Genomic DNA, 27741 nt, shown 5'->3' with positions numbered 1-27741 from the left:
AATATGAACAGACCAATCACAAGTAATTAAATTGAACCTGTGATTAAAAATCTTCCAACAAACAAAAGTCCAGGACCACATGGCTTCACAGGTGAAATCTATCAAACATTTAGAGAAGAGCTAACACCCATCCTTCTCAAACTCTTCCAAAAAATTGCAGAGGAAGGAACACTCCCAAACTCATTCTATGAGGCCACCATCACCCTGATACCAAAACCAGACAAAGATACTATGAAAAAAGAAAATTACACACCAATATCACTGATGAATATAGATGCAATAATCCACAACAAAATACTAGCAAACAGAATCCAACAACACATTAAAAGGATCATACAGCATGATCAAGTGGGATTTATCCCAGGGATGCAAGGATTCTTCAATATATGCAAATCAATGTGATACACCATATTAACAAATTGAAGGAGAAAAACAATATGATCATCTCAATAGATGCAGAAAAAGCTTTTGACAAAATTCAACACCCATTTATGATAAAAACTCTCCAGAAAGTGGGCATAGAGGGAACCTACGTCAACATAATAAAGGCCATATATGACAAACCCACAGCAAACATCATTCTCAATGGTGAGAAACTGAAAGAATTTCCTCTAAGATCAGGAACAAGACCAGGATGTTCACCCTCACCACTATTATTCAACATAGTTTTGGAAGCCCTAGCCACGGCAATCAGAGAAGGAAAAGAAATAAAAGGAATACAAATTGGAAAAGAAGAAGTAAAACTGTCACTGTCTGCAGATGACATGATACTATACATAGAGAATCCTACAGATGCCACCAGAAAACTACTAGAGCTAATAAATGAATTTGGTAAAGTTGCAGGAAACACAATTAATGCACAGAAATATCTTGCATTCTTATACACTAATGGTGAAAAATCTGAAAGAGAAATTAAGGAAACACTCCCATTTACCATTGCAACAAAAAGAATGAAATACCTAGGAAGAAACCTACCTAGGGAGACAAAAGACTTGTATGTGGAAAATTATAAGACACTGATGAAAGAAATTAAAGATGATAGCAACAGATGGAGAGATATACCATGTTCCTGGATTGGAAGAGTCAATATTGTGAAAATGACTATACTACCCAAAGCAATCTACAGATTCCATGTTCTTGCACTGGAAGAATCAACATTGTGAAAATGACTGTACTACCCAAAGCAATCTACAGATTCAATGCAGTCCCTATCAAACTACCACTAGTATTTTTCACAGAACTAGAACAAAAAATCTTAAAATTTGTATGGAGACACAAAACACCCTTAATATCCAAAGCAGTCTTGAGGGAAAAAAACGGAGCTGGCAGAATCAGACTCCCTGACTTCAGACTGTACTAGAAAGCTACAGTAATCAAGACAGTACGGTACTGGCACAGAAACACAGATCAATGGAACAAGATAGAAAGCCCAGAGATAAACCCACGCACCTATGGTCAACAAATCTACAACAAAGGAGGCAAGGATATACAATGGAGAAAAGACAGTCCCTTCAATAAGTGATGCTGGGAAAACTGGCCAGCTAAAAAAGAATGTAAAAGAATAAAAGAGTAAATGTAAAAGAATAAAATTAGAACACTCCCTAACACCATACACAAAAATAAACTCAAAATGGATTCAAGACCTAAATGTAAGACCGGACACCATAAACCTCTTAGAGGAAAACATAGGAAGAACACTCTTTGACATAAATCACAGCAAGATCTTTTTTGATCCATAAGAAGCACATGAAAAGCTGCTCAACATGACTAATTATTAGAGAAATGCAACTCAAAACTACAATGAGGTACCACCTCACATCAGTTAGATGGGCGTCTGTTGGGTGTCATCAGAGTAACAAACGTATGGACACCAAGGGGGGAAAGTGGCGGGGGTGGGGGTGGGGGTGTGATGAATTGGGTGATTGGGATTGACATGTATACACTGATGTGTATAAAATGGATGACTAATAAGAACCTGCTGTATAAAAATATAAACTAAAATTTAAAATTTTTTAAAAAAACACTTAAAAAATAAAATAAGCTACAAGGATATGTTGCACAACACAGGGAATATAGGCTATATTTTATAAGAACTATAAATGGAGCATAACCTTTAAAAATTGTGAATCATTATATTGCACACCGGTAACATATGATATCACACACCAAAAGAAAATAAATAAAATAAAATACAGTTCGCAATTGTTTATAGAAGGATTAAGTTTTGCAAAGGGTGTGAAATTTATCAAAGAATCCATGCCAGCAATTCCATTCTGAATATGTCCTAAAGAAATAATTTGATAACTTAACCAATCTGTATGTTTTAATAGATGTCTCTAATAGAAAAAAATGAAAACTACCTGAAAATGATAGGGGATTGAGTGAATTATACTGATCTATGTAATGGAATAAATATAACCATTATCAAAAAATGGTCAAGAGTGCTATTCATTGTCATTGAAAGACTTTCATGACATTTTTCTTAGAGGCAAGAGTGGGCCTCAAGCAGCATGTATAATATGATGGTATTTAACATTTTTCAAAACTGTGGGTTTATAGGTATATTATAGATACATTTTATTAGATTTCTATTTTTCTTTCTCTAGTTTTATTTAGTGAGCATAGCTTAATTTTGAACTTAATGAAATTTAAATCCAAATTTTGAAAAGAAGGGATCGTCTCATAAAGTAAGGACCCCAAAACAAAGACTGAGGGGATGACTTCTAAGCTGACTTTTGAAGAAACACCAATAGGAAGAGTTCTCAAGTTGAATACAACAGTTCCCTGTCAGGTAGAAGGAAAAGCAGGGCCAGGGGCTCTTACACGTTGCGGGGAGCTGTGAGAGAGAATGGCGTTTATGAACAACTGCCAAGGAGTTCGGTGTGGCTACAACATACAGTGCAAAGGAAATCAAGCTGGTGTTGGCAGGCAGAAGGCAAACCTTGAAATACCATATACGCCAGGTGAAAGAGTTTGAATTTTGTCCTGAAGGAACGTGAAAGCCTTTTTAAAAGAAGACTAACACGTTAGGATTGCATTTGTAGAAAGATCACTCTGGCAGCAGTGTGGGAAATGAATTGGCAACCTATTACAGTAAACTCTGCAAGAAATGGCAAGGACCCAGACTAAGGCAGTGGCAATGTGCTTGGAAAAAAGAGAACCGAGTTTACAGATCCTTAGCAAGTTGAAACTTGGGACTTAGTAGAGTGGAGGTAAGGGTGCAGGTGTCAGTGATAAAGGCTGAAATTCAGGCTAATGCAATGGAATAGATAACAGTGCTATTTGCTGAGACAGGGAGCAAGAGAGGAGGGCCAGAGTTAAAGGCAAAGAGGACTCAGTGCTGAACGAGATGCATTTGAGTTGCTCCTAGCTCATCCCAGTGTTGATGCCCATGGGCTGCTGCACATTAGACTCTGAAGTACTGGAGGGAGGCTGAGCAGCAGATGTGCATTTGGAATCTTCTTCCTCTTTGCAGCCACTTATCTGAAGGATTATTCTATACTTGTCTCTTCACATGACTTTCATTCCACAACCCAGAGCAATCAGGTTTTCACCTTCTCTATGTATAATACTGTTCTCATTAAAATTATATCCAAAGTCCACAGACAGTACATATTGTGAGAGTGAATACAGAAGTGTGTGAAGTGAGAAGGAAAGGAGGCCCAGAAGACGACTTTGGAATCATATTTACCTAATGTTCTTTTGAAAGAAAAAGAACCCAGAAAGGAGACAGAAGTTTATCAATAGATGGGAGAAAAACAGGAAGAGACTATTGTCACTAAGGTGAAAGGATGTGATATTTTCAAGACACTGGCGTTTTTCAGTGGTATTGGAACTGAAGCCAAGTTGAGTGATCATAATTTGTCCATGACAAATATTAAATATTGTCCATGGACTTAGGATCCTGAAAAGTCATTGGATATCATCTTAGTGAGAAGAGTTTTACTGTAGAGGAGAAGATGGAAGCCTGATTTCTCTGGGTTGTGGGATGAAAGACAAGAAGAGCAAGTATAGAATAATCCTTCAAAACCTGGCTGCATATGGGAAGGATAGACAGAAAGACATAGGTCAATGGAAGGCTTTTTATAATTTCAGTGGCTTTTTCCTGAGAGGAAAAAAAACAGTAGAGTAGGAACATTTAAGGGTAGAGGTGGAGGTAAAGTAGGTGATGAAGGAAGGAAGCAGGAGGATGCAGCATCTAAACCATAGTGAAGGGATCAACTATGGCCCAGAGGATGAAGACTCCACCCTTAGAAATGGGATTGTAGGCTTTCAGGACGGATAGGGATGGAGGTAAACTTGAATATGGAATAAATTTTGTTGAATTTTCTCAAAGTAGGATACCAGGACCAAATTACAACTTACATTCAGTTTCACCAAGAGGAACCAGACCCAGCAATTTCTACCTAGATCATTAGTGACAAAATAACCCAGGTCAACCACACAACTAATTTTAGAAATGGAATAAAAAGGACTTGTCCATGTATTAGATGAAATTACTCTGGAAAAAATAGAGCAGGGTTAGAGGTATTGAGAGTGCCAAGGAAGGTGCAATTTAAAATAGACAGTCAAGATCAAAAGGTAACATTGAGAAGGTGATATTTGAACAAAACTTGAAAGAGGTACGGAGAGAATCTCCAATGCCTAAAGGCTACAATTGGCCTGTTTACTCAAGTAATAGCGAGAAAGTTCATGGTGGCAAGAGAACAGTGAGCAAGGGGAGGAAAAGGAAAGGATCAGATCAGAGAGGTAATGAGGAAAGGATTATGTCACATTTGGGCCCTACTGTAATGACTTTGGCCTTTACTCTGAGCAAACTGGAGAGCCAGGGAGGGTTTTGGTCAAAGAAGGGACATGATCTGACTTACATTCTTAAGTGGTCACACTGGCTGCTATGTCGCAAGTAAATTATGAGTAGAAGTGGGGAGATGAATTAGGAGACTATTACAGCAATCCAGGTGAGACAAATGACAACTTGGAGCTGGGAGACAGCAGAGGTTAAAAGTGATCAGATTCTAGATATTCTTTAGAGGCAAATCCTACAGTATTTCCTAACAGATTTGTTCTATTGTGTGACAGAAGAGTCCAGGAGGTCTCCACTGGCTTTGGGATTTAACGTGTAAAAGGATGGCACTGTCATCTCCCAAAACAGAAAGGCTGTGGGTAAACTCAGGTATTAGAGAGAAGAGCAGGAATTTAGTTTGGGGCATGGAAAGTTTGCAGCGTCTACTAGGACACCCAAGGGGAGATGCCTGGGGTGCAGTTGGAAAGAAAAGTACGGAGCTCCAGAAATCCTGTCAAGGAATTCGATGATTATTTTAAAAAGTAAATTTCCCAACTCTTGATGGAACGGAAGAGAACATTTTCATTTCCTGATCTCTCATTCTTAATACTCCCACTACACTTGGGCATAGCATGTGGAAAGGACTCAGTCTATATTTTATAAGCAAGTGATTTGAGCACTTTTCACTTCCATGAAGAGAAAATGCTTCATCTCTTTTAACTGCAGGACTTGGGGATATTAAGTATTCAATGGATTGAGCCGTAAAGGCGAGAGCAAGTATTTGACAGTTTTTGAGACAGGCAAAAATGGAACTCAGAAGTGAGTTCTGCATCTGCCAATTTTCCAGGAGACTAATTGGGCCAAGTCATCCTGAACCTTCTTTTGCAGCTTTCTTGGTATGAAGCCAGCCTTTCATCTCCTCAAAGGAACTTCTATTTTTCACCCATTGGATTAATGGCTTAAATAAGAAACTGATACAGATTTTTTTTGTAAAAACCTACATTATATATTGAGGTCATCTCCAAACAATATATTCAAGTTCTAAAGTATTTAGGAAACTTTGACCGCCCAGGAAACAATATGTTAATTTTGTTTGTTTAATCCCATTTTGTTCCCCCGCCCCCCAAAAAACTCTTTGAATAGGATATAGTTGTTTACAGGTAGAACTTGGCAATTTATCATGAAAAATGTATTATCATTCCATGTGAATATAAACAGACATTATCTCTGAAGTGGGAAAGTGCTCATAGCTTCAATCATTCATTCATCTTGAGCAGTGACTACCATCTTAGCTAAGATAACACTGTGAGGAACCAAGCTGTATCAGTCAAGGTTATTGCAATGGGCAGCTTCAGAACACTCTTGACACTGGTTTAACTGAAATAAAGATTTTTTTTCCTTTTACTATCCTGAACATTTCTGTTCTCTTAGAAAGGTCAAGCTGCTGAAATACTGAGAGTATCCAAAGAGTCAAGGCCAAGAGGACCAAAAAAGAAATCTGAAGTGGTCCAGCCTGGGAAGATTCAGTAACCAACGTGAAAATGCCCCACTTGCTGTGCCAGCTTCAATACTCTGCTCCTTTTGACTAAAGCTGGCATCTCTGGCAGGAAAGAAAATCAAATCTCATCCTCCTGAGTCCATTTGCAGTTTGGTTTGGGGGAATTTTTGTTCTGAGACAATGCACAGAGATCTCTGTTCACAATCAGACCACCCTGTGAGAAATGATTAAACCTAACTTTTTCTTCGTTGTTCATTAAGCCTCCACAGATATATTTGCAAAACTATGGACTTTATATTTCTACCCAATAGTATAGCATTGGATTTCTTCTGAGAATGCCAGTGTCCTGGGGTTTACTGCACACTATACTCAATTTTTACCGGACACACCATACTTGAGACATTATTGAGTTTGAAACAGAGCTGCAATTCTAGGCTAGAAGAACTGAGAACAGGAAGTAGACTGTTTTACCTCTCTTCTTCATCCAACCTCCAATCACTCAATACACCCCCTTAGAGTAGGAAAAGAAATCATAGCCACAGAAAGGCAGTGGAAAAGTACACCATCCCTCCAGTCCTTTTTTCTACCTTTCAAGTAGTGTGTGATGTGTGTGTGTGTGTCTGTGTGTGTGTGTCTGTTTCCCTTGCCTTCCAAATAGTATAAGCTCCTGTGGGTGTGGCTGTGCATTTTATTCCTATGATAGCCTCGTATTCCTCTGCACTTCTGCTTTAATAAAGCCTGAACTGTGTTATTATACAATGTAATTTTTTAAACATCTTTCTATTATACCATATTTTCTAATAGATAAAACTGTGTTTTTAAAAAGAATTTCTCCAATAATAGAGTACCAAACTTCAAACCATAGGAACTCTATATTGACAATTATTCATGTATGTTTGTGCCCAGTATTTTTTGCTCAGTTACTTTACCTTTAGGAATTTTAAGTTTCCTTTTTTCTACTGCTGGGTGTCTATATTTCATCTTCATCATAGTTTATTTCATCTTACATGTAGATATGAAACTTAGATTAGAGGCTTAGGTGTTCGGCCTATTAACTGTGACTAAGAAATAGAAATAGTTGATTTGAGCCTGACATTTTTACCTCTGCAAAATAAGATGTAATCAAGGAAATATATTACCATGTGGTCAGATTTCTTTAATTGCCTAAGGATTTAAATAAGAAAATGTATTCCCTTTAATTCAAGTTTTTAATAAATAAATAATGTTGAAGGCCACAAAGAAAGTTATGCTTTTTGATACTTACTTGTGCTTACTTTTCTAACCAGCTGCATTTCAAGGGACAAACTTTAGTTCATGAAATGGCTATTCTAAAAAGGCATAGTGCCAAGGAGAATGCAGTCTTTAGTGTGCTAGGTTGGAATGGCAGCATAGAATAGTGGTTAAAAGCATGTATTCTGGAGCTAGGCAGCTTGGATTAGAATCCCAGCTCTATGGCTTGATAGCAGGTGACTTCAAAGAAGTCATTTAACTTCTCTATAACCCAAATTCTTCACCTACAAAGGGAGTGTAATAATTATACCTACCTCATAAGAAGATTGTAAGGAGTAGAAGAGTTTGTGTGTGAACATAATAAAATGCTAATTTTAGTATTTACTAATACTCTCAGATTGAATATGTTCATCAGAGACGAGGAACAGCAAAGTCTACCTGCTTTTCAGGAAGCTGTAAAAGACTGAGTATGGTATACCACTGGGATAGTGAAGGTGCAAATAGTTGGAAATCAGCTATCTGAACAAAGGTATTTAGAAGGAATTACACTTAGTCACAAAGAAATTCTAGGTGGGGACGTAAGAATTGGAGGGGGGAAATTACGTGTAGAAAAACATCTCTATTAAACTGTCTGAATTTTAGAAAATTGATCTGCAGAAGCAGATGGAGACTAATTTTGGAACTCAGTCAACCTTCATAAAAGACCATGAAAATCAACAGAATGCCATCGCTTACCATTTCTTGCTCTCCTCAGACCCTCCTCAGAATGTCTCCTCAGACATTCACATACACACGCGCACAGGCACTCATACACGCGTGCACAGCAGTAACATTCAGTAATGCGGTTTCAACAATTTTGAAGTCATTAAGGTAAAATGAGAAGGTAGTCATCAAGCCTCACTTTTCTGGGAGAACACTGATAATGACAGCATCTTTAAAGATAAGAAGAAAGCAGACTGCTCTTTCTCTCTCTGAGCTGACGCTGTGGCTATGAGGAGCATGCTCCTTTGTGTATGTTTAAATATAATAAATAATATAAGGGAATGAAAAACATATTTTCCCAGATTAGGGGCAAAAAACTACAAGTCAGTTTAAATACGAATATGCTGAATTAAAGAAACAAAAACATGGTTCTTACAGTATCTGGATCATAATTTCTAAATAATGAATTTTTAAAAAATCCCTGCATGGGGGCCATTCTCAGCAGTTTTTTATTTCCTCATATCTTTACAAACTTATCAAATCCTCTTTTTTCCCCTCTTTTGTTTTCTCTTCCCTTTTGTTTCTTTAATGGAGTTATCAATGTTGTACTCTCTCTGATAATTTTTGACAAGTGTATAATGAGAAAGCTTTAACGATATAATAAATAAAGGGAGAAAATAAGAACTCGTAATCCAGATAGAATTAGTTTAATATAAATATAGGAAGATTTAGAGCTCAGAAATATGAATGATATTTACTAATAAAGAATAAGTAAATACCTTTTAAAGGACTTTTAAAATTTGGGGAGATAAGAGAAACAATTCTAATCCGTATGTCTAAACTTCAATTTTAAAAGGTGTTTCCGGGGGCTTCCCTGGTGGCTCAGTGGTTGAGAGTCCGTCTGCCGATGCAGGGGACACGGGTTCGTGCCCCGGTCCGGGAAGATCCCACATGCCACGGAGCGGCTGGGCCCGTGAGCCATGGCCGCTGAGCCTGCGCGTCCGGAGCCTGTGCTCTGCAACGGGAGAGGCCACAACAGTAAGAGGCCCGCGTACCACAAAAAAAAAAAAAAAAAAAAGGTGTTTCCATAAAAGTCTCTAAATTAGATGACAGTTCTCAACTTCTATATCTTTACAGTTAGACAAGGTGGGGAGCAGAAACAGAAACCACTTGAGACAATCAATACAGCTGGGAACAAAAAAGAAATAAAAAGACCTCCTTCCTTCTCGAGGAGGATGGTTGAATAGAATCTGAGTCTGATGAACAATTAGAGATGATGGGAATGATTAAATCATAGGGTATTTCTCCTATGAGCTCAAAGTACATTCATAGTTGTGACTTCATTTATCTTCACATTGACCTATAAACTATATGAAACATAACTTCCTGTCACTATTTAATCAGGAAATCCTGAAGTATAATTATTCAAATTAGTCCAAGATACAAGATTGGAACTAGATGGAAATAGAAACTAGTTAATCTTTGAGAGCTTACTAAGTGCTAGGCATTATGCTTATTCATTTGCTAGTGAAAGCCTTCCATCTACTGGGATCAACTTGTTCTTTGGGATTAAAAAATAGTCCAAATTCCCATCCCATACACAATGTATTCTGCAGTATCACTGGGAGAATCTTAGGGCCTTTCTTGACACCCCTAACTCCACTCTTTTAACTGGATTCTCAATTGTCTCCTTACATCTCATCTTTGTACATTGTTATCTTGATTCCTTTAGTTCCCCAAAGGATTGCTAATGTAAGAACTCATAGTGAAACTTTACTGAAGTTTAGGGTATAATGAGATACTGGGAAGATGATCACATTGTACAAACATACAAAAAAAAATAAAGATAAAAGTTGGATACTAGCAATCTATATTCTTGAAGAAACCACTGTTTATTCTCCCTGCTAATTGTTTCCAGAGGCCCAGACCACTTCCATTCATCCAGGTTCCTACCCTGCAATGACCCAGCAATTCCACTAGTAGGTATTTCTTTAAGATAAAGGAAAATGTATGTTCACAAAAAGGTCTGTAGAAAATGTTTAGGGCAGCTTTAATCATAGTGCTCCAAACATGGAGGCAACCCTAATTTCCTTCAACAGGTTAATTGATAAGTAAATTGTGGTATCATGAGAGATTTTTGCTGTAATGGTAACCCATTCATTTTGACACTGGGATGATAGCAAAAATAATACAGGGACTTGAAAAGTTCAGCCTACTATTACTGCTCTGGGAATCTGCCACATCAGTTTTTTTTTTGTTTTTTTTTTGCGGTACGCGGGCCTCTCACTGCCATGGCCTCTCCCGCTGTGGAGCACAGGCTCCGGACACTCAGGCCCAGCGTCCACGGCCCACGGGACCAGCCGCTCTGCAGCATGTGGGATCCTCCCGGACCGGGGCACGAACCCGTGTCCCCTGCATTAGCAGGCAGACTCTCAACCACCGCGCCACCAGGGAAGCCCCTGCCACATCAGTTTGAACAAGCCAGATTTCCCTGATAGATGATTAAATATGTGAGACTACAAATATGTGGTACATTTATCCTTATCACCTCAACTAACAATCAGCCAACCCCAAGGAAAAGAGCTGCCTAGATGATTAACAATCAACCAAGTTTAGCAAAAGAACTGCCCATCTGAACTCAACCCAAATTGCCAAACCACAGGACAATGAGCAAAAAATGGTTTTTTCAAACCCTAAATTTTGAGGTGGTCTGTTATGTAGCAAAAGTTAACCGATATATGAATATTCATACAATGGAATGCCGGATGAAAATAAAACAGATTAAATTACTGATACATGCAATACCTTGGATTAATCCCCAAAATAGTATACTCAATGGAAGAAGCCACACACAAATCATTATGATTCTATTTGTATGAAGTCAAGACCCAGCAAAATTATTATATGGTTTCTGAATTCGAAACACTGGTTGCCTGGCGGGTGGGGTGGGAATGGGAGGAATGGTGACAAGACAGGGGCAAGAGGGATCTTTCTGGGATCACAGAAATATTCATGCGGAGTCTTGAGAGTCCTCAGAGCTGAGTTTAAGAGTTAACAGGCAAAAAAAGAATTCCAATAATATTAATTAAGTTGTATAATATAGGTATTTAACAGGGTGCTATATGAGTACAGAGCAGAGAGTACCTATCTGTGCCTTTTGACATCTGGGAAGTACTTCCCTGAGAAGTAGTCTTGAAGTAGCCCATGCTGCATGTAGGCACTCACTATATGGTGTTAAATTTTATTTGTTGGATAGGAAAATGCCATATTCAAAAGCATGAAGGTATCAAACAGTATGTCATGTATATGGGGGTAACTACCTGGAGATTTAATATGGAAGAGTAAAGGGGAGCCACAAGAGTTGGGGCTGGAAGGATAACCTTGGGCCAAATCACACATGTTCTTGAATGCTTTGGTATCAATTCTTTATCATATGAGCAAGGAGAGCCATTGATCAGATTTTCAGGCTCTTAGAACCATACCGCCCCTATGACCATCCACCTAATGTGAGGCTTGCCTTGCTCACCAACAGTAAACTGATGGTAATTAGTGGCTCACCAATATATTCTAATATAAGGAGCCCACTCTGGTGTGTAGAGGCATATATAAACAATTCAGAGAAGGACTATAAAATCGTGATGAGTTGGAATCACTGAAAGAGAACTGAAATGGTAATTAAATGGGTGGGAGGAATATTCCAGTTCTTCTACACACCCCAGACTCCCCACAAGTGGCGTTAAACTCCTCCATGGTTTGTCTGATAGCTGAGCCAGCTTTTTTCTTGCTGATTTCCAACCTCTGCTAATCCAAAGCTCAATACTATCCTCTATATTCAAATTTCAACTTGGAAAAGTCGGTGAACTTAATTTTAGGATTTTTCTTTCTGAATATGAATTCACTCAGAGTTTTACAATCTTATGTTCCCTCATGCGACAGTAGTCAGTTTTGCCAGTTGGATAAGTTAACAATACCATGTAAGAGTGAAAAACATAGTATTTCAGGTTTGTAGACCCGGACTCAAGTTCTTACTATCTCTTAATCTTGGAGTATCACTTAATTCCCTCAAGCCTCAGCTTTCTCATTTGTAAATCATGGGTAATATGGAAAATCTCTCCTTGGTTCTGGAAAGAATAGATAGAACAATAGCCATAAAGATGTGAACATATGCCCAGAATATAGTGAACACTTCAACAATGCTAGCTATTACCTTGAACAGTAATCACTAGTCTTTCCTTTTCTACCTCCCAGGACGTGAGGGGTTCGTTAGATGATTGGTTGTTTGAAGTTTAAACATTGAAAAACGAAAAAGTAAAACACACAAGTACAGTTGCAGTTTTTCCTAGTTTATATATTCCCAAGTGGTAACAACTGTGTTACCATTAATTAATGAAATCCTTTTATTCTGAAGTCCTTGACCTGTATCTTTCACCCTCATATTGGCTGTGTGTTGTGTAGAAAGAAGATAATCTAGGATTTACGTTGAAAAGAAGGTAACTCAGATAGAAAGGAAGAGAGGAACAGTGAAGAACACCAATCATAGCCAAGTTCTGACTCCAAAGTTATTCAATCCAACTAGACTACCCTGCTGCACATGGATAGAGCTGACGGGTCTTTTAAATGACACTTTAATTCAGTTTTGTGCTTTTTAAAATTGCTTTGGGAAGAAACTGGTCTTCAAATTTGTGTCTTCCACAATCCACATCTTATTCCCCTTGGGGGTTCTTTTTCTGTTAGTACCTTCATTCCCATTCATCTTCCTCTGCCACATGTTACAGAAAGTACTTTGCTTCAGAAGCAAGCTTCATTGAATGCTACATAAAATACCTTTTCATAGAGCGTAAAGCTTATTCCCACAGATGTCATGGTAAAGGGACTGATTACTCTAAGCTTCCTATTTAACTATATTTTCAAAACCTTAATAGTAAGGTTTACTGTAACATTTTGAAGCAACTCTTCTCTCTAGCTGCTATGCCAATGTTTCCTTTTTAGTTTGGGGGTTTTTAATCTTTTTTACTACAGTGAGAGCACTATTCTTGTTGACATCATTTTTATGTAAAGTTAATCAATAATTTTTTTATAATGATGAGTTTGTCATTTAACACTTTTTCTGATACTCATTATCTGCCCAAAGAAGAAACACCTCATGAAGGTTCATCAAAGTTGAATAACATTAACTCTCTTACACCTCCCACCACGTAACCGGTCAGCCTGGACTAAAATTCCGGGCTGTGAGAGGACAGCATATGCCTCCAAGCCATGGGGACATTCCAGCTGGCATCGATAGAGCCAGCAAGGAGTTTGATGTCAGACTTGTAGTTTGCCCAGTGAGATTTATGAGTCCCAGCTGTATTTCTTGACTCAGCTCCTGTTTCTGTAAAGAAACACTTAAATGGAAATCAACTTCTAGTCTGGAAGATGATAACCGGTCAATTCCAGAAAGGTCTCTAGTGGAGTCTAATCTACTTAGTATCCTATTGAAAGGAATGACTTCTGCCTAAACAGAGGCCTTGTGCCCATACATGTGCAGCAGTATTATTCTAAGGATCCCAGATTCCCCTAGAAATGTGGACCAGACAGAATCTTAGAGACCAAAGACAATGTCTTTTTCACCATTGCCCAAATATTAAATGGCCTGCTATATTTCATCAGTTACTTTAACATGGAAAAACAGAATATTTACTAACATGGGTAGATGTGTTCACTTTGCTCTTTGCTAAATGTTAACTGTACAGAAATTATACAGAAATGTTATTTATACAGAAAACATATGAATGGATGTACTATTTCCAACTTTTATTTCTAAACAATGATAATTTACTCATTACTTATTTTTTACATCTCTGAAGGGAAGTGATCACAGAGGTCATGGGGTTTTCAGTGATGTTCCCAGGAAGCAGTCAACCATCAATCTGCATGGGAAATTCTCTATCATCATCATCACCATCCTCACCATGTTTGTAAAGAACTTTCTATGAGCTGGGAAGTTCACTCATCCTATCTCGTTCCTGTATCTCCCTTCACAGTGTGGTTACAATTCTGCTGAGTATCTCTCTTCAACTGTGGTACCAGCACTGAACACTGTCAGTATTTTGACTGATGAGACCAGAAGGAAGGGGGGCTATTCACCTCCCTTGTTCTACACACAGTGATTCTCTTCAGCTAGCCAAGGACCACACTGCTAGTTTAGGCATCCTCCATATAGTTACAGAATTTGATCATCAGATCATTGTTGTTCTTTCTCAAGAATTTTAAAATGACATGCAGAACACGACTTAGGGTGAGACACCTGAAGCATGCTTATTGAAACTGCCCTCCAGTTCTAAACTGATCTCTTCACTGTGGCTCTTTTCAGAGTCTAAGTCTTTAACCAGATACAGATCCAGTGCATAGTCTCCACACACATACTATACATTTACACATACATATTCTTACAATGTCATCTTATTCATGATTTCTTGAAATATCATGGTGTGATATGTGCTGAAGCACCAAGTATGTTATATATTCCAAATTTTCCTTATCTAGCACCTCTGAAAAAGAGAGAAATGTTAATATAGTTTTAGCACCTTTTTAAAAACACGGGTCATTTTTGCAACTAGTATTGCAGTACAATTCTCCTAGTCTCTTCAGAAGAATCTAGCCTTGTACTCCCCATCATCTCTAGAACAGCACACTCTCTCCAATGAAATACACTGACCTCTTTTAACCCTGTCTGTTGATGTCGACATACCTAAGATGGGCTAATTTATTTTTGCATGTCTCACTTGTACAACTACTTTTGCTTTAGGGTCCCTATTATCTCTGAGCAAATATTATGCTATTTGTACCATTTGCTCACAAAAGTATCATGTATTTACTTTGTTCAGAGTTGCTATTGGACAGTATTGATTGTTTACATTTTACAGAACATTGTAGCATTTCTCTTTCTCAGGTGCTTCACTATAAATAAATCAGGGTCCCTATTACCTGTGACATGTATACAATCTTACTTTTATTATCAAACTTAGTTTTATTACCAAAATAGTAGCGTGTTGTTGACAGGTTGCTTTTTGCATTTCCCAATCATTTTCTCTTTTTAATTGAGATATAATTGACATATAACATTGTATTCGTTTTAGGTGTATAACATAATGCCAGTTATTTTCAAAGAACAATTTTGGTTACAAACTCCCATTATGGGTCCTGTCTCAAAAACTAAAGGTATCTTGTGGCAGTTCTATTGCACTAGATCAGCCATTTATTTGATCACCTCCCAAATGGCAGATGTACACAATGGTTGAACTACTGCTCTCAGTACAGTTTTTAAAACTAATGGGATATTTAAACTCTGAATGAGGCATTAACCATGATGACATTTGAATTTTATTAGTCGTCTTTTACCCTGCCTGAGTATCTCCTGCTCTTCCAGCTTTACTAATACATTAGACTCATTTGAACCCGGGTAACTCTTTGGTAAGGTTGGCCTGAAGAAATCTGCCAGTCTCCAGAGGCCAGTTTAGAACGGGAATTATTGGTTAAGCCAGCGTTGGCATGCAGTTCAGTCCATTTCCCAGCCTTAAGAAGATAAGGCAAGTTTGCATGTACGTCTACCTTTATTTAATCTTTTAAAAAGTGTTTAATACGGTCATGCTTGGTGATGCGACACAATACCTAAAGGCTGGTATTAGGATATGTTTCTGATCCTCTGAAAAGCTTTTCTGACTCAGTAGGCTGTGGAAGTTCACAACAGCCCTAAAGGCAATCCTCCATGCGTTATTGTAGATTGATAACTGCACCTGGATTATTCATAGCAAAGAAAATTTGCAACATGCGCCTTATAGCCCAGCCATTGGAATAGTTTAGGATAAGAATCATCTGGTGGACAACTGAAATGATACACCAGTCTACATAAAAAGTATTTCATATAAAAGACCTTCTTAATAACACTGATATAATCATATTAGAATATTTTGCTAAAGCAATCTTGAAATACGTAAATGGAATAAGATGCAAAAGAGCAAGTAAAAGCATTTGCAACTTAAAAGTATATTTTGTGAGCACATAATATCCTTCTGTTCAAATTAATATTACAAAAAGCATAGGCTTATAACATCTGAATTACGAATTCAGAACAAAAATAGATGATTTAAATGAAACACAGAACAAATCTATTTGAGAATGAGACATGTGCAGATAAAAAAAAAAATAGTTTGCTACCCCCATCTCCACTCCCAGTCAAAAAAGGAGCGTTGAATAATAATTCTATATTGTATCAGCGTAAAAAACTACTGTGAACTTCTATGTTGATCTAAGGGCTCAGAATTAAAATGTGTCTTTGTACTTAAGAAAACAAGTACATCTACCTTGTTTAAATATATTTGCAAATTTAGAAATTATAATAACAATACAAACGGTCTTTTAACATAAATAACAGTTGCCTAGAATGTAGTATTTTTAAATTCATCTTTTTATTGTGAAATAATTGTAGAAATACATAGAAAATAATTGTGAAATACATAATGCAATTGTATGAAATAATACAGAGAGGTCTTGTGTACCCTTTATCCAGTTTTGCCCAATGGTAACATCTTGCAAAACTATAGTACAACATCACTATTAGGATGCTGACAGTGGTGCAGTCAAGAATCCCTTGCATTGCCACATCCACTTCCCTGTGACACCCCACCTTCCCCAGTCCTGGCAACCACTAATCTGTTCTCCATTTCTCTAGTTTTGTCATGTCAAGAATGTTATTTAAATGGAACCATACAGTATACAACCGTAGGGAATTGGCTTTTTTCACTCAGCATAATTCTATGGAAATTTATACAAGTCGTTGCATGTATCACTAGTCCCTTTCTTGTACTTCTGAGTAGTATTCCATAATACGAAATATGGCAGTTTGTTGAACAGTTCACTCAATGAAGGACATCTGGATTGCATCCTGTTTGGGGCTATTATGGATAAAGCTGCTATATGCTTTAGTGTACAGGTTTTTGTGCAAACACATCTTCCTTTCTCTGGCATAAATGGCCAGGAGTGTGCTGCTGGGTTATATTGCAGTTGTGTGTTTAGTTTTTCTAAGAAAACTTCAAACTGTTTTCCAGAGTGGCTATACATAAATGTTTCTGTCTTTTTTCTTCCAAGATTTTTGTAGTTGGTCTTCTAAATTTTGACCATCGTGAATCTTGGTATGAATTTCTTTGGGTTTTTCCTGTTTGGGCTTCAATCAGCCTCTTGAATACATAAGTCAAATTTGGAAAGTTTGCAGTCACTATTTTTTCAAGTACTTTTTCAGTACTGCTCTTTTTTTCCTTTCTTTTCAGGACTCCAATGACACAAATGTTAGATGTTTTATTATAGTCCTATCGCTGTATGAGGCTCTGTTCATTTTTTTTTTTTTAGTCTACTTTTTTTCCTCGTGTATATTGGGTAATTTCTATTGTTCTATCTTCAAGTTCACTGATTCAGTCCTGTCTCCTCCATTCTGCAATTGAGTTTTTTTAATTTTGGTTAGTGAATTTTTTTTTCTGTTCTAAATTTTCAGTCTGGCTCTTCTTTATATCTTCTATTTCTTTGCTGACACTTTTTTTTTTCATTCATTTCAAGTGTGTTCATAACTTCTTGCTGAAGCATTTTTTTTACTCTAAAATGTTTGCCAGATAATTCTGACATCTGTCATCCAGCTCTGTGTTAGCTTCCATTGGTTGTCTGTTTTCATTCATGTTGAAAACTTTATCCTTATTGATACAGCGAGGAATTTTAAATTGAAACATGGACACTTTGGGTATTATATCATGAGACTCTATATCTTTCTTAAATCTTCTGTTTAGCTGGCTTTCTCTGGTGCTCCTTTGGCAGGGGAAGGAGAGACACTGACTCATTACTTCCGAGCAGGGGTTAGAAGTCCAGATTCCCCACTCAGACTCTATTGATACTCAACAGAGGAAGGGCTTCTCATTAAGGCTTGGAGACAGTGGAAGTTCCTGTTCTCTACTCAGCGTTCACTGGTACCTCCATGGCTAGGGGGGGTAGGAGTGCCTTGTTACTGCTCCCAGCTGGCTTCATCTGACACCATAGGGAAGGGCATTGACCTCATTACTGCTGGTCATTGGTGAAAGTCCTGATTCTCCACTAAGCCTCCTCTGACACCATCCCAGTTGGGAAGGGAGGGGTGCCTTCTTACTACAGAGTGAGGCCAGAAGTCTAGATTCCCTTTGGGGGTCTCTACAGACATTACGGAGGGGGACTTCCTCCTTCCTGGCAGGAATGAAAGTCCAGGCTCCCTGCCTCCCTTCTCAGACACCACAGCCTGGCCAGGAGGGAAGACTTGGCTCCCTCTTCTTTGTTGCTGTGGCTGGGGAGTGGGGTTACAGTTTTTTCCGTGGCGTTGGCTAAAGAGGGCTATTATTGTCTTAAATTTTTTTTCTGTCTTGTTAGGCTGTTCCTTTCCTGGTCCTTTGGTTAGAGAGAGCAAGCTTTTGTTGGTGCTCTTTTATCTGTGCCTATTGGCATTTCTGTGTCGTGGGCTTCTTCAGCCCCAATACTTGGGGTATATGTGAGACAAAAGAAAAATAGGAAACTCACTCCCATGTCCTTCTTTGGGTTCCAAGATTCCTAGCCAGTCTACCTTCTTTCCATCTTTCAGAGTCTTCCTATGTGTGTTTTATATATATAATGTCCAGGGTTTTCAGCAGTATTTAGTGGGAGGGTTAGGGAAAAGTATGTCTACTCCAACTTCCTAAAAAAAAGTCCAAAAGATAGTATTTTAAACACTAAGGCTATTACATTTTCAATTATTAAAATTAAATCTTTTAAAATACTTACCAAAAGGCTTCAGTTTCCTCTTATCTATTAGCTTCTAAGTGAATTTCTGGGATATACAGTCATAATTTGGTTTGTAGAAACAAAAAAGAATTTTAATCTGATTTAGTTATAGAGAGAAAATATCATTTCCTTTCAGCCAGTAATGATATCAAGATGATATATAATTCCCTATCAGGTGAATTAGAAGTGAACAAATCATATTAGATGTATCAAGGTGAAAAGATGAATAAAAATAAAAAGATTTAGGCTTAGCTCTGCTTTGAATGCCAAAGACTAAGACTACTGTAATATTTTGGTTTTTTACAAGTGGATAATTATATGTTTGCCTAGTATAATACCACTGGTATCTTTCATTGTTACTCTAAGCCATCTTTAAATAAGGAACAGAATAAAATAATTTTATTTTAATTCCAGGTATTCATATCCACGATGACAATGTGGGTCACTGTTGCCTACTTTGGGAACCATTACACCCCTTCACATTGCCCAAACTCCTCTGAAACAGGGCCTCTTGCTCCTCTCTGAACATAATCCATATCTTCTCATAGGTTCTCTGACCTCTGTTTGGAAGATGTTCTCACCTTTCCCCTGTTATTCCCTCTCAAAGCCTTCCACCCCCATCTCTCGAGTTCTATCTCCAAAATGCCAACCTACAACCTACCCTGGGAATGGATTGCCAGTTCTTTGGGAAGGCAACACTTTACTTCAGTCTTAAAGGATGAGTTAGAACTACTCAAAGGTGGAGAGCTGAGCAAGGAAGGAAGGGAGGAGATGTAGGGCATCCGCATGCTTTGTTGGCAGAAGGGGTTAAAGAGTTAAAGAACAGAGGGCAACCACCTGATATACGTCTGCAAGCTACCAACAGCTTAATACTGGCATCAATTCTGAGACAAGGAGTGGTGGGAAATGAGGCTAGACAGGGACTATATATCACATTAGGAAGGATTTATCTTTTGTGAAAAATTTTTTACTTCTTCAGTAGAAGATGGGGTGCTCCTTAAGTGTACTGTACAGAAAATTACACAGTTAGAATTGCAATTTGATACATACTCAAAGCCCTCTGATTATAGCCCTAGTCTGTCTTCACAGCTTTTATTTCCATTGCTCTAATATGAGGTCCACAAACTCTCATCAGATGGAAGGACTGGCTCTTCCTTGAACACAGTCTATAACTTCCCCGCTTGATGAACTCACTCAGGAAAAGCAAGGCCCATTTTACCTCTCCTCTGCAAAAATACATATAATGTTCTTCCAAAGGTAATTGTCAGGATTAATGAGCTAATGCGTGAAAGCACCCAGTTTACCGTTTGTCAGTTAGGAGACAATCAATTTTATTCCTTCCTCCTGGCACTTATCTTAATCTACTTTGAAGTACAATTATATGTGTACCCCTGCTACAAGACTGCAAAATCCTTTAGACTGTGTCTAAAACAGTGGCTCTAAACGAGGGGCAGTTTTGCCTTTGAAGGGATGTATGGCAATGTCTGGAGACATTTTGGATTATCTCAATTATCAACTGTCTTGTTCATAGGATGTTAGTAGTTATACATCCTATAATGCATAATAGAGCCCACTAAAAGAGTTACTCAACCCAAAATGTCAGTGGTGCCGAGATTGGGAAACCCTGGCTTGGTTCATCTTTGTGGCCCGGGCAGCTGTTAGCAGAGCTGCATGTTACAGGAAGTATTCAGAGCTGTAAGAAATTCTTTGAAACTGCTTTTCTGTAGGTAAATTTATAAATTGCTGTGAGGGAGTAAAAATTAAATTAGAAATTTATTTGGTGTAGGAAAATTGAAAGGTAACAGAGGTTTATGAATCTTGATTAATTTGGGAGAAACCAATTTCCATTTGTATTTAGAGGTGACCATTTTAAAAGCTGAAGTTCTCTTAATCAGCAAGCTTTTGTAATGAAATGCAGCAGGATTTACTTTTATATCAAAGTCACTCCCCTGATAATTAAAGAATGCAACCGAATACAATTAAAAGATCACTGGTAAGCAAAATACAGTGCCTTGGCTGCATTCTGGGAGAGGTGTACAGTTAATAATCTAGATTCTAGTGACACTTTAATGAGAAGTTTAAACTCACTGGCCCTGAATCTCAGAATTTATCAATGCTCTTTACCTAGATTTTCATTTAAAAGTAATTAAGTGATGCGTGAAAATCAAGAGAAAAGTTTGTGATTAGGAAAAAGGTTGCTTTGTAGATAATTCAAGTAGCAAGTATTTTAAACTGAAAAGAAGAGATAAACTACTGATAAATCTATGGCATTTAGCCACAATGGTAAGGCCTTCCTGTGGAGGAAGAAGGGGAGATATAGGCAGTACCCAGGGGATTTAACCAAACCCATAGCCTCTTTACCTCGCCACAGTTGGATCCAGCACCCATGACAGAGTACGCATGGGGCTAGGTCACTCAGTGATACAGGCATTTTCATGGGCCCTGGTGGATAAAAGATTAAGAAGTGTTAATCTGTTTCTCCATTATCTGTGAAAATGCTCAAATCACTGTGTGATTTTGTTTGGTCAAATCAATATCTTTGCTAAAGCCAAATAGGATACACTGGTTTTCAATAGTACCCTGTATTCTAAAAATAAGTCCCATAAAAACAGCAACCTGATGATTCCATTATATAAGTAGATTGTTCTTACTATCACAATTTTATTGCCAATAGCAACATATACTTCAAAGAGAAAAATGCTTATTTGATGATTTTTCTAACATATTTTTAAAAACCTAAGTGCTAATGTAGCATCAGTGGTGTTATCTAGCTCTCTGTTACTATGTGTAGTGGTTCAGATACTACACTTGGGAGTGGGAGGGCAGCGGGTCCATTGTCCCTCTCATCCAGGATCTGAAAACAAAAGCTTGTGAAGAATATTTTGCATAAGTCTGCTTTCTCATTCATTGCTCTCTCTTAAGCAGGGTCACTGTTTCTGTGCCAGGAAAACCACTGTTTTATCTCATGCCAGATCTCTTTGGAAAAGAACTAGAATCTGCCAGAATGTGCTTTCTTTCTCATACTAAAATTAAAGATTTTCTAAAGTTCCTTTTAACCGGACCTCTGTCTCCAAATAGTTCTTCTCATTAAATACCTATCAGTGTACCCTCTGACTTAAAATGTTCCACTCACATCTTCCAGAAACATTGCAATCTGTCAGCTAATGGAAACCAAGTTCATTAGGTTTATCACAGCAGCAACTTTTTGCCCTGTACCTTAGCTTCCTGATTGAAGACTGTAGCCTTTTTCCCAAGGTTCCCTTCCCCAATGACAAATACTCAGTAGGATCAATGCCTGTCTGAAATGTCATCATGAAAAATTTTCATCACTGTCCTGAGGACATGCCTTTAAGGATTCCTCCAAACTGGATTATTTTGGAAAAAAAATTTTCCACCTATCAGGAAATTAGTTTGCTTCCTTATACCAGTGCTCATTATTTGACTAAATAATTACACTTATATGAAGGAATACAAAACTACACCATCTGAGGGGACATATATCAAAGGGCTTTACTGTGCTCCTCCACAGATACTATTTCAGTGAGCAAAGACTTCCCTGACCACAGGGACCTCTGTTGTATGTTTCAGAAAGGATGCTCTGATGTGTGCAATCCCAGTCAAATGCATTGTGATATTCCTTACAGTTATCCACCCCGTTGCTCCTCTGTATCATGTCATCTTAACTATACTTGGTATGTCCTGGTTCCTGTTACTGGTCTAAATAAGAGTTTTTCTTACTTACAAAGTGTTGAGGCAACATTTCATGGAATCTCCTTAATATTTTTCTCTCAAAACATTTTTCTGATAGCAGGAGTCCAATTTTAGAATCTTAGGCTCTGGGCTAATGAAAAGTGAATTAGAAGTTGATTGGCACAAATGCAAATGCTAATCCACTGATGAATGGCCATAATTCTTTACTTTTCCTCTAGACCTAAAATAACTTGTTGTAGATTGCCTGGCAATTAACAAATCTTAAACATAAATGCAGAACAAAGGAAAACAGAGTAATATATTCATTTATAAGGTACATTATATGAATCAAGAATCCACACTGGAGTCCAGATCCAGTCTGATGAACTATTTTGGAACACTGAATCTAGTCAAAACCACATGCCTTTGAAAAGTCGCTCCCCCAGTGAGATCCAGTACTGTTGCCTTTGCCACATGTCTAAAGCATCTTTGTTTTGTTTCAGCTGGCAGGGTTCATCTACGCCTGTTATGTTGTGAAATGTATAACTGAAGAAGAGGACAGCTGTAAGTATTAAAGCTCTATTCTGTTTCTTTCAAGTTCAGAGCATCTTCTTTACTGCCTCTTACCTGCTTTCCTACTTCTCAGACAATATCCCTTAACACATCATTAGAATAGGGACTAAGCCCTTTGTACCCATTAGGCTAAAATGTTTTTCATAAAAGTATCCAGCATATAGATAACTAATCAGTTTCACCCAGGACTACAAATCCCAACAATCAACAATTTGCAACAGTTCCAAAAATTCTCACAAGAACTGACTTCAGATTGATTCAAGAAATTTGTCTTCATGAAACCAAATGTTCATATTTCCTATTTTTTCCTACAATTTGATACAAATAGCTAGAACTTTATGTCAGAGTCTCAGCATTCAGCACTACTGCTTGATCCAGAGTTTAGATGGAGGTACCCTCTCACAAGCCTCTAAGTGGCTCCATTGTCCTCTGCTCTTCTAAAAATTGGCAGGTAGGTTTCATTCCTTCCTTTCCCCCTAAGGATCTGAAATAGGAGGATTAGGAAAAGTACTTCAATGTTCTCTGGGTACTTGCCCATACAGCTATATTTATTCTGAGGAAAAATCAGAGCTGGGAATCATTTTTCTTGGTTTCCAAAAATATTCATAATGATTGGGGTGTTGAGACAGTGGAGGAAAAGATGAGGATCCACTGCTCTGTTATAGGATGATTTGAGGAAAATACTCAAAGAGAAATATGTGTTTCTTCTTCACTTTCCAGTCATACTAGAAAGAAGGAGGCTGTATCATGGGATTCATTTAGAGGAGACACATTCTCAATCATATTCACACACGATGTAAAATTAGGAATATACAATGCATAGTTTATATTGTTGTTTGCAAAAGGAAATGATAGTCCTTTATGAATAAGCGTTTGTAAAACACTCCTCAATGTATCAAGTGCTATGTCAGTTTTGGGATATTTTAAGATGACTAGGGACTTCCCTGGTGGCGCAGTGGTTAAGAATCTGCCTGCCAAGGCAGGGCACAAGGGTTCGATCCCTGGTCCAGGAAGATCCCACATGCCGCGTAGCAACTAAGCCCGTGTGCCACATCTACTGAGCCTGCGCTCTAGAGCCCGCAAGCCACAACTACTGAGCCCGCGTGCCAAGAGCCCGTGCACCGCAACAAGTCACTGCAATGAGAAGCCCACGCACCACAATGAAGCGTAGCCACCGCTCGCCACTACTAGAGAAAGCCTGCGCACAGCAACGAAGACCCAATGCAGCAAAAACAAATAAATAACTTTATAAAAAAAAAAAAAGATGAGTAATATGCAGTCTTTTACTTCTAGGAATTAAGCATTTTGTAGGGGAAAGAAACATGTGAACAAATAAGTATAATAAAACTCTGTAGAGTGTATAGTGTGGGGAGATAGGAAAGGAATCAGGAAAGGTTTCATAGAGAAGGACACTCTTGAGCTTGGTCTTGGAAAATAAATAGATATTTGGATAGCTGATACGGGAGTAAGGTGATCCCAGGCAAAACGTGAAAAAGAACCAAGACATATCACAGCCTGCCATGTTGGGGGCAGAGCAGTCAGGTTAATATGAATGAATTATATCCTGTGCTAGAGGTGGGTACCCAGAGATGATTGGAAAAGATGAGATAGTAGAAAAACGGTTATGACAAAGTAAGGAGTCTGGACTTTATTTTGTATAGCATGATGGCCAATCAATTGGCAGTTAATAGAAAGAGAATAACAATCAGAAACGCACTTCAGAAAAAACGTAATGGTATCAGTATGAAGGAGAGACTTGAACGGGAGGGTCGAGATTAAGGAAAGACAGACAGATTAGGACACCGTGAAAATGACTGAGATATGAGATGATGAGGGTCTGGACTAAGACCAGTGTTGGAGAGGGAGAGGATAGATATGTTATTAAACATAAAAATAATACTGATTAATGGGCTATGGATGGGTACTATGTAAGGGGTAAGGAAGAGACTGATAGATTTCTGAATTTCTGATATGAGTGAATGGGTAGATGGAAATGTCACTTGAGGAAAGTAGAATGGGGATGCAGCAATTGGTTCAGTTTGGAAAGGTTGAGTTTGAGGTGCATAACGGAGATGCAGGAGAAGATATCTAGGAAGCACTTGTCCTATGCCCAGAAGATTTATTCTGTTGGAAGGGTAAATATTAGGAAAGGTAAAAGATATACGGATTTTAAAATGTATGGACTCCACAAACTATGTAAGTTCATTCAGCTATTACTGTTCAGTGTCTTTGTGCGAAATCCTTGATGAGTCTATAGGTTAAATTCCATATGGGAATTGAGCTTTCTCTAAACTATAATGTTTGATTTTATTTCACAATGATGTCTGCATTTCTATCTTCAGAAAAATACTGACACACAAAGTCTCCTAGACAGATAATCGTATCTCTCCAGAATAGTACCTCCCAAGCGGGATCCCAGAAATGCTAGTCCATAAGCTATACTGCTCAAAAAAGATTCCAAAGCCAAGTAAGTTTGACACTGAAAATTCAGAATGCACATTTATGTATTAACATCTCTAAGAGTATTGCAATAAAGAAGTATGTCCAATTTGTCCTAATCCACAGTTTTGTTTCAACCATATTGTGTTGGATGAGATACAGTGAGGCCAGAAGCAGATCAAAGAGAGAAACCAAAAAGGGTTTTACTACATTCACGGTTCCCTAGGGAAAACACAGCATGCCACGCAGGGCCACTCAGGGAAAGCACCATCGTGGGTCATGAGGCAGAGAGAGAGAGAGAGAGAGAGAGAGAGAGAAAGAGAGGGAGGGATGACACACACACACACACACACACACACACACACACACACACACACACACACACACACAAACACACACGCAGAACTGTAAGCGAGTGCTTTTATTGTCGTTTCCAGGGAAAGGACCAGGCAAGGCAGGGTAAAAGGGTTTAGGATTGGCTAAGTTTGAAAGAGGTCCCCATGAAATTCATGTTCACTGTGACTGACAGAGAATAAGGTTTGGGGCTATCTAAGGTCTCCAGATGTTTTAGGTGGGCCAGGCTTAACTTGGGAACAGCCTGTGGTCATTCTGTAGATGTTAAAACATTTTACAGAAACTAATAGTTAATATCCCAAACATTTGAACACGGAACCTTTTTTCGTAAGAAATCTTAATATTCCAGGGAATTATAATTCCAGGGAACTCATTTTAGGGAATTCTGCCCTAGGTCAAATTTTGGTCAAAGCCATGTAAATCCAAGGGGATGTGAAGTTACAAATATCTTTTGGAAGATAAGGCTTATCTTTCAAGCATCTAATAAACTGTTTTCCATATGCTTATGTCTTTTTATGTATTTTGACCACAACTCCTTAAGTGTCTTTAGTAATCTAAAAGACAAGCAGACTTATCATAGATAATTTTTCTAATTTTAGTCTTTTTGCTCAGTGAGTTAAGATATGAACTACTTTCCTTTTTTTTATATCCAAGTAGACTCATGCTTATCATGAACATTCATGGGACTACCCAACAACCTGGAGGAGATGCTCATTTGGGCCAGTTCTCTGTCCAGTTAGGTCTGTTTACTTGTGGTCACTCACACACAGACAATTATGAATATTTGTTGAGTAAAATGCTTTAGATTGATAGTTCCCATGCATTATCATTATCTTGATCACCTATGTATATGTTTACCTCCAGGCACTGCCTAGAACAAATGACTTCCAATGCTCAAGTGTAAAAAAGGTTGCAATTTCTATCTAGTTTTCAGTAATTATATTATAAAGAAAATTATTTTGATCCTTTAAAAATGTTTTGGCTTGATGAATGTACAATAAAACACACACACACACAAATGCTCTCAGAAAGTAAGTCCTGAAAGATGGGGAAAGTTTAATGTATATATAAACAGGGAAAGGATCTCTGTGTAACTATTCTTACCTGCTGTGGATTTGCAGTGAAGCAACCTGATGGGAGTGTAGTACAGGAGGAGATGCCAGCTCCCTACTTGCCAAATTAGTTAAGTTTCCATTCCTAAGAGCCTCACAAGGAACACAGGACAGTTTGGGTTCTGTAGCTGTGCTGAGAATGGACTGTGGAGATAAGGGCCTAATTACGGCACCTGGAAGACTGAAGTATTCTTGACGTCAATAGGAAGCAGACCGGCTCTGTACTCAGTTTTAATATCTGAGGTTCAGCAGCAAGTGTAGCCAGAGAGCCTCAGAGGCACCAACCTCTAGGGAGCTAAGGCGAGGGTTCAGGCTCCGTGAGCGAAGAGTCAAACTTAGACTCCACAAAATAGCAATAAATCATCATTGAACTAGAGGGAGTTCCTGCAGGCACATCAAATGCCTAAGATTTTTTTTCTTTATTTCTCCTTTTAAACAGTATCTCATTTGCTTTTCTAGAGGCCAGTTTTATAAATACTTATATAGACACTTTAATGCAAAGTTGTTGTTAATTTCCCCAATGAAAACCCTGGGCCTTGAAGTTTACATCTCTG

At 38.1% G+C, this 27741-nt stretch overlaps 1 protein-coding gene across 1 annotated transcript in view; it reads left to right on the top strand.

Annotated features, from left to right (window-relative positions):
• The window catches only part of NKAIN2 (sodium/potassium transporting ATPase interacting 2), a 550374-nt gene that overhangs the window by 507031 nt on the left and 15602 nt on the right, over nt 1-27741 (top strand). The window contains exon 5 of the mRNA XM_028494717.1: nt 23213-23273. Within this exon, the coding sequence (XP_028350518.1) occupies nt 23213-23273 (61 nt within the window). The remainder of the gene's footprint in view (nt 1-23212; nt 23274-27741) is intronic.

The sequence above is a fragment of the Physeter macrocephalus genome, chromosome 10 (genome assembly GCF_002837175.3).
Source record: "Physeter macrocephalus isolate SW-GA chromosome 10, ASM283717v5, whole genome shotgun sequence".
In the NCBI taxonomy this organism is placed as follows: Eukaryota; Metazoa; Chordata; class Mammalia; order Artiodactyla; family Physeteridae; genus Physeter; species Physeter macrocephalus.
Note: the sequence above shows the minus strand (reverse complement) of the source record. Positions and strands in the feature narration are given on the sequence as shown.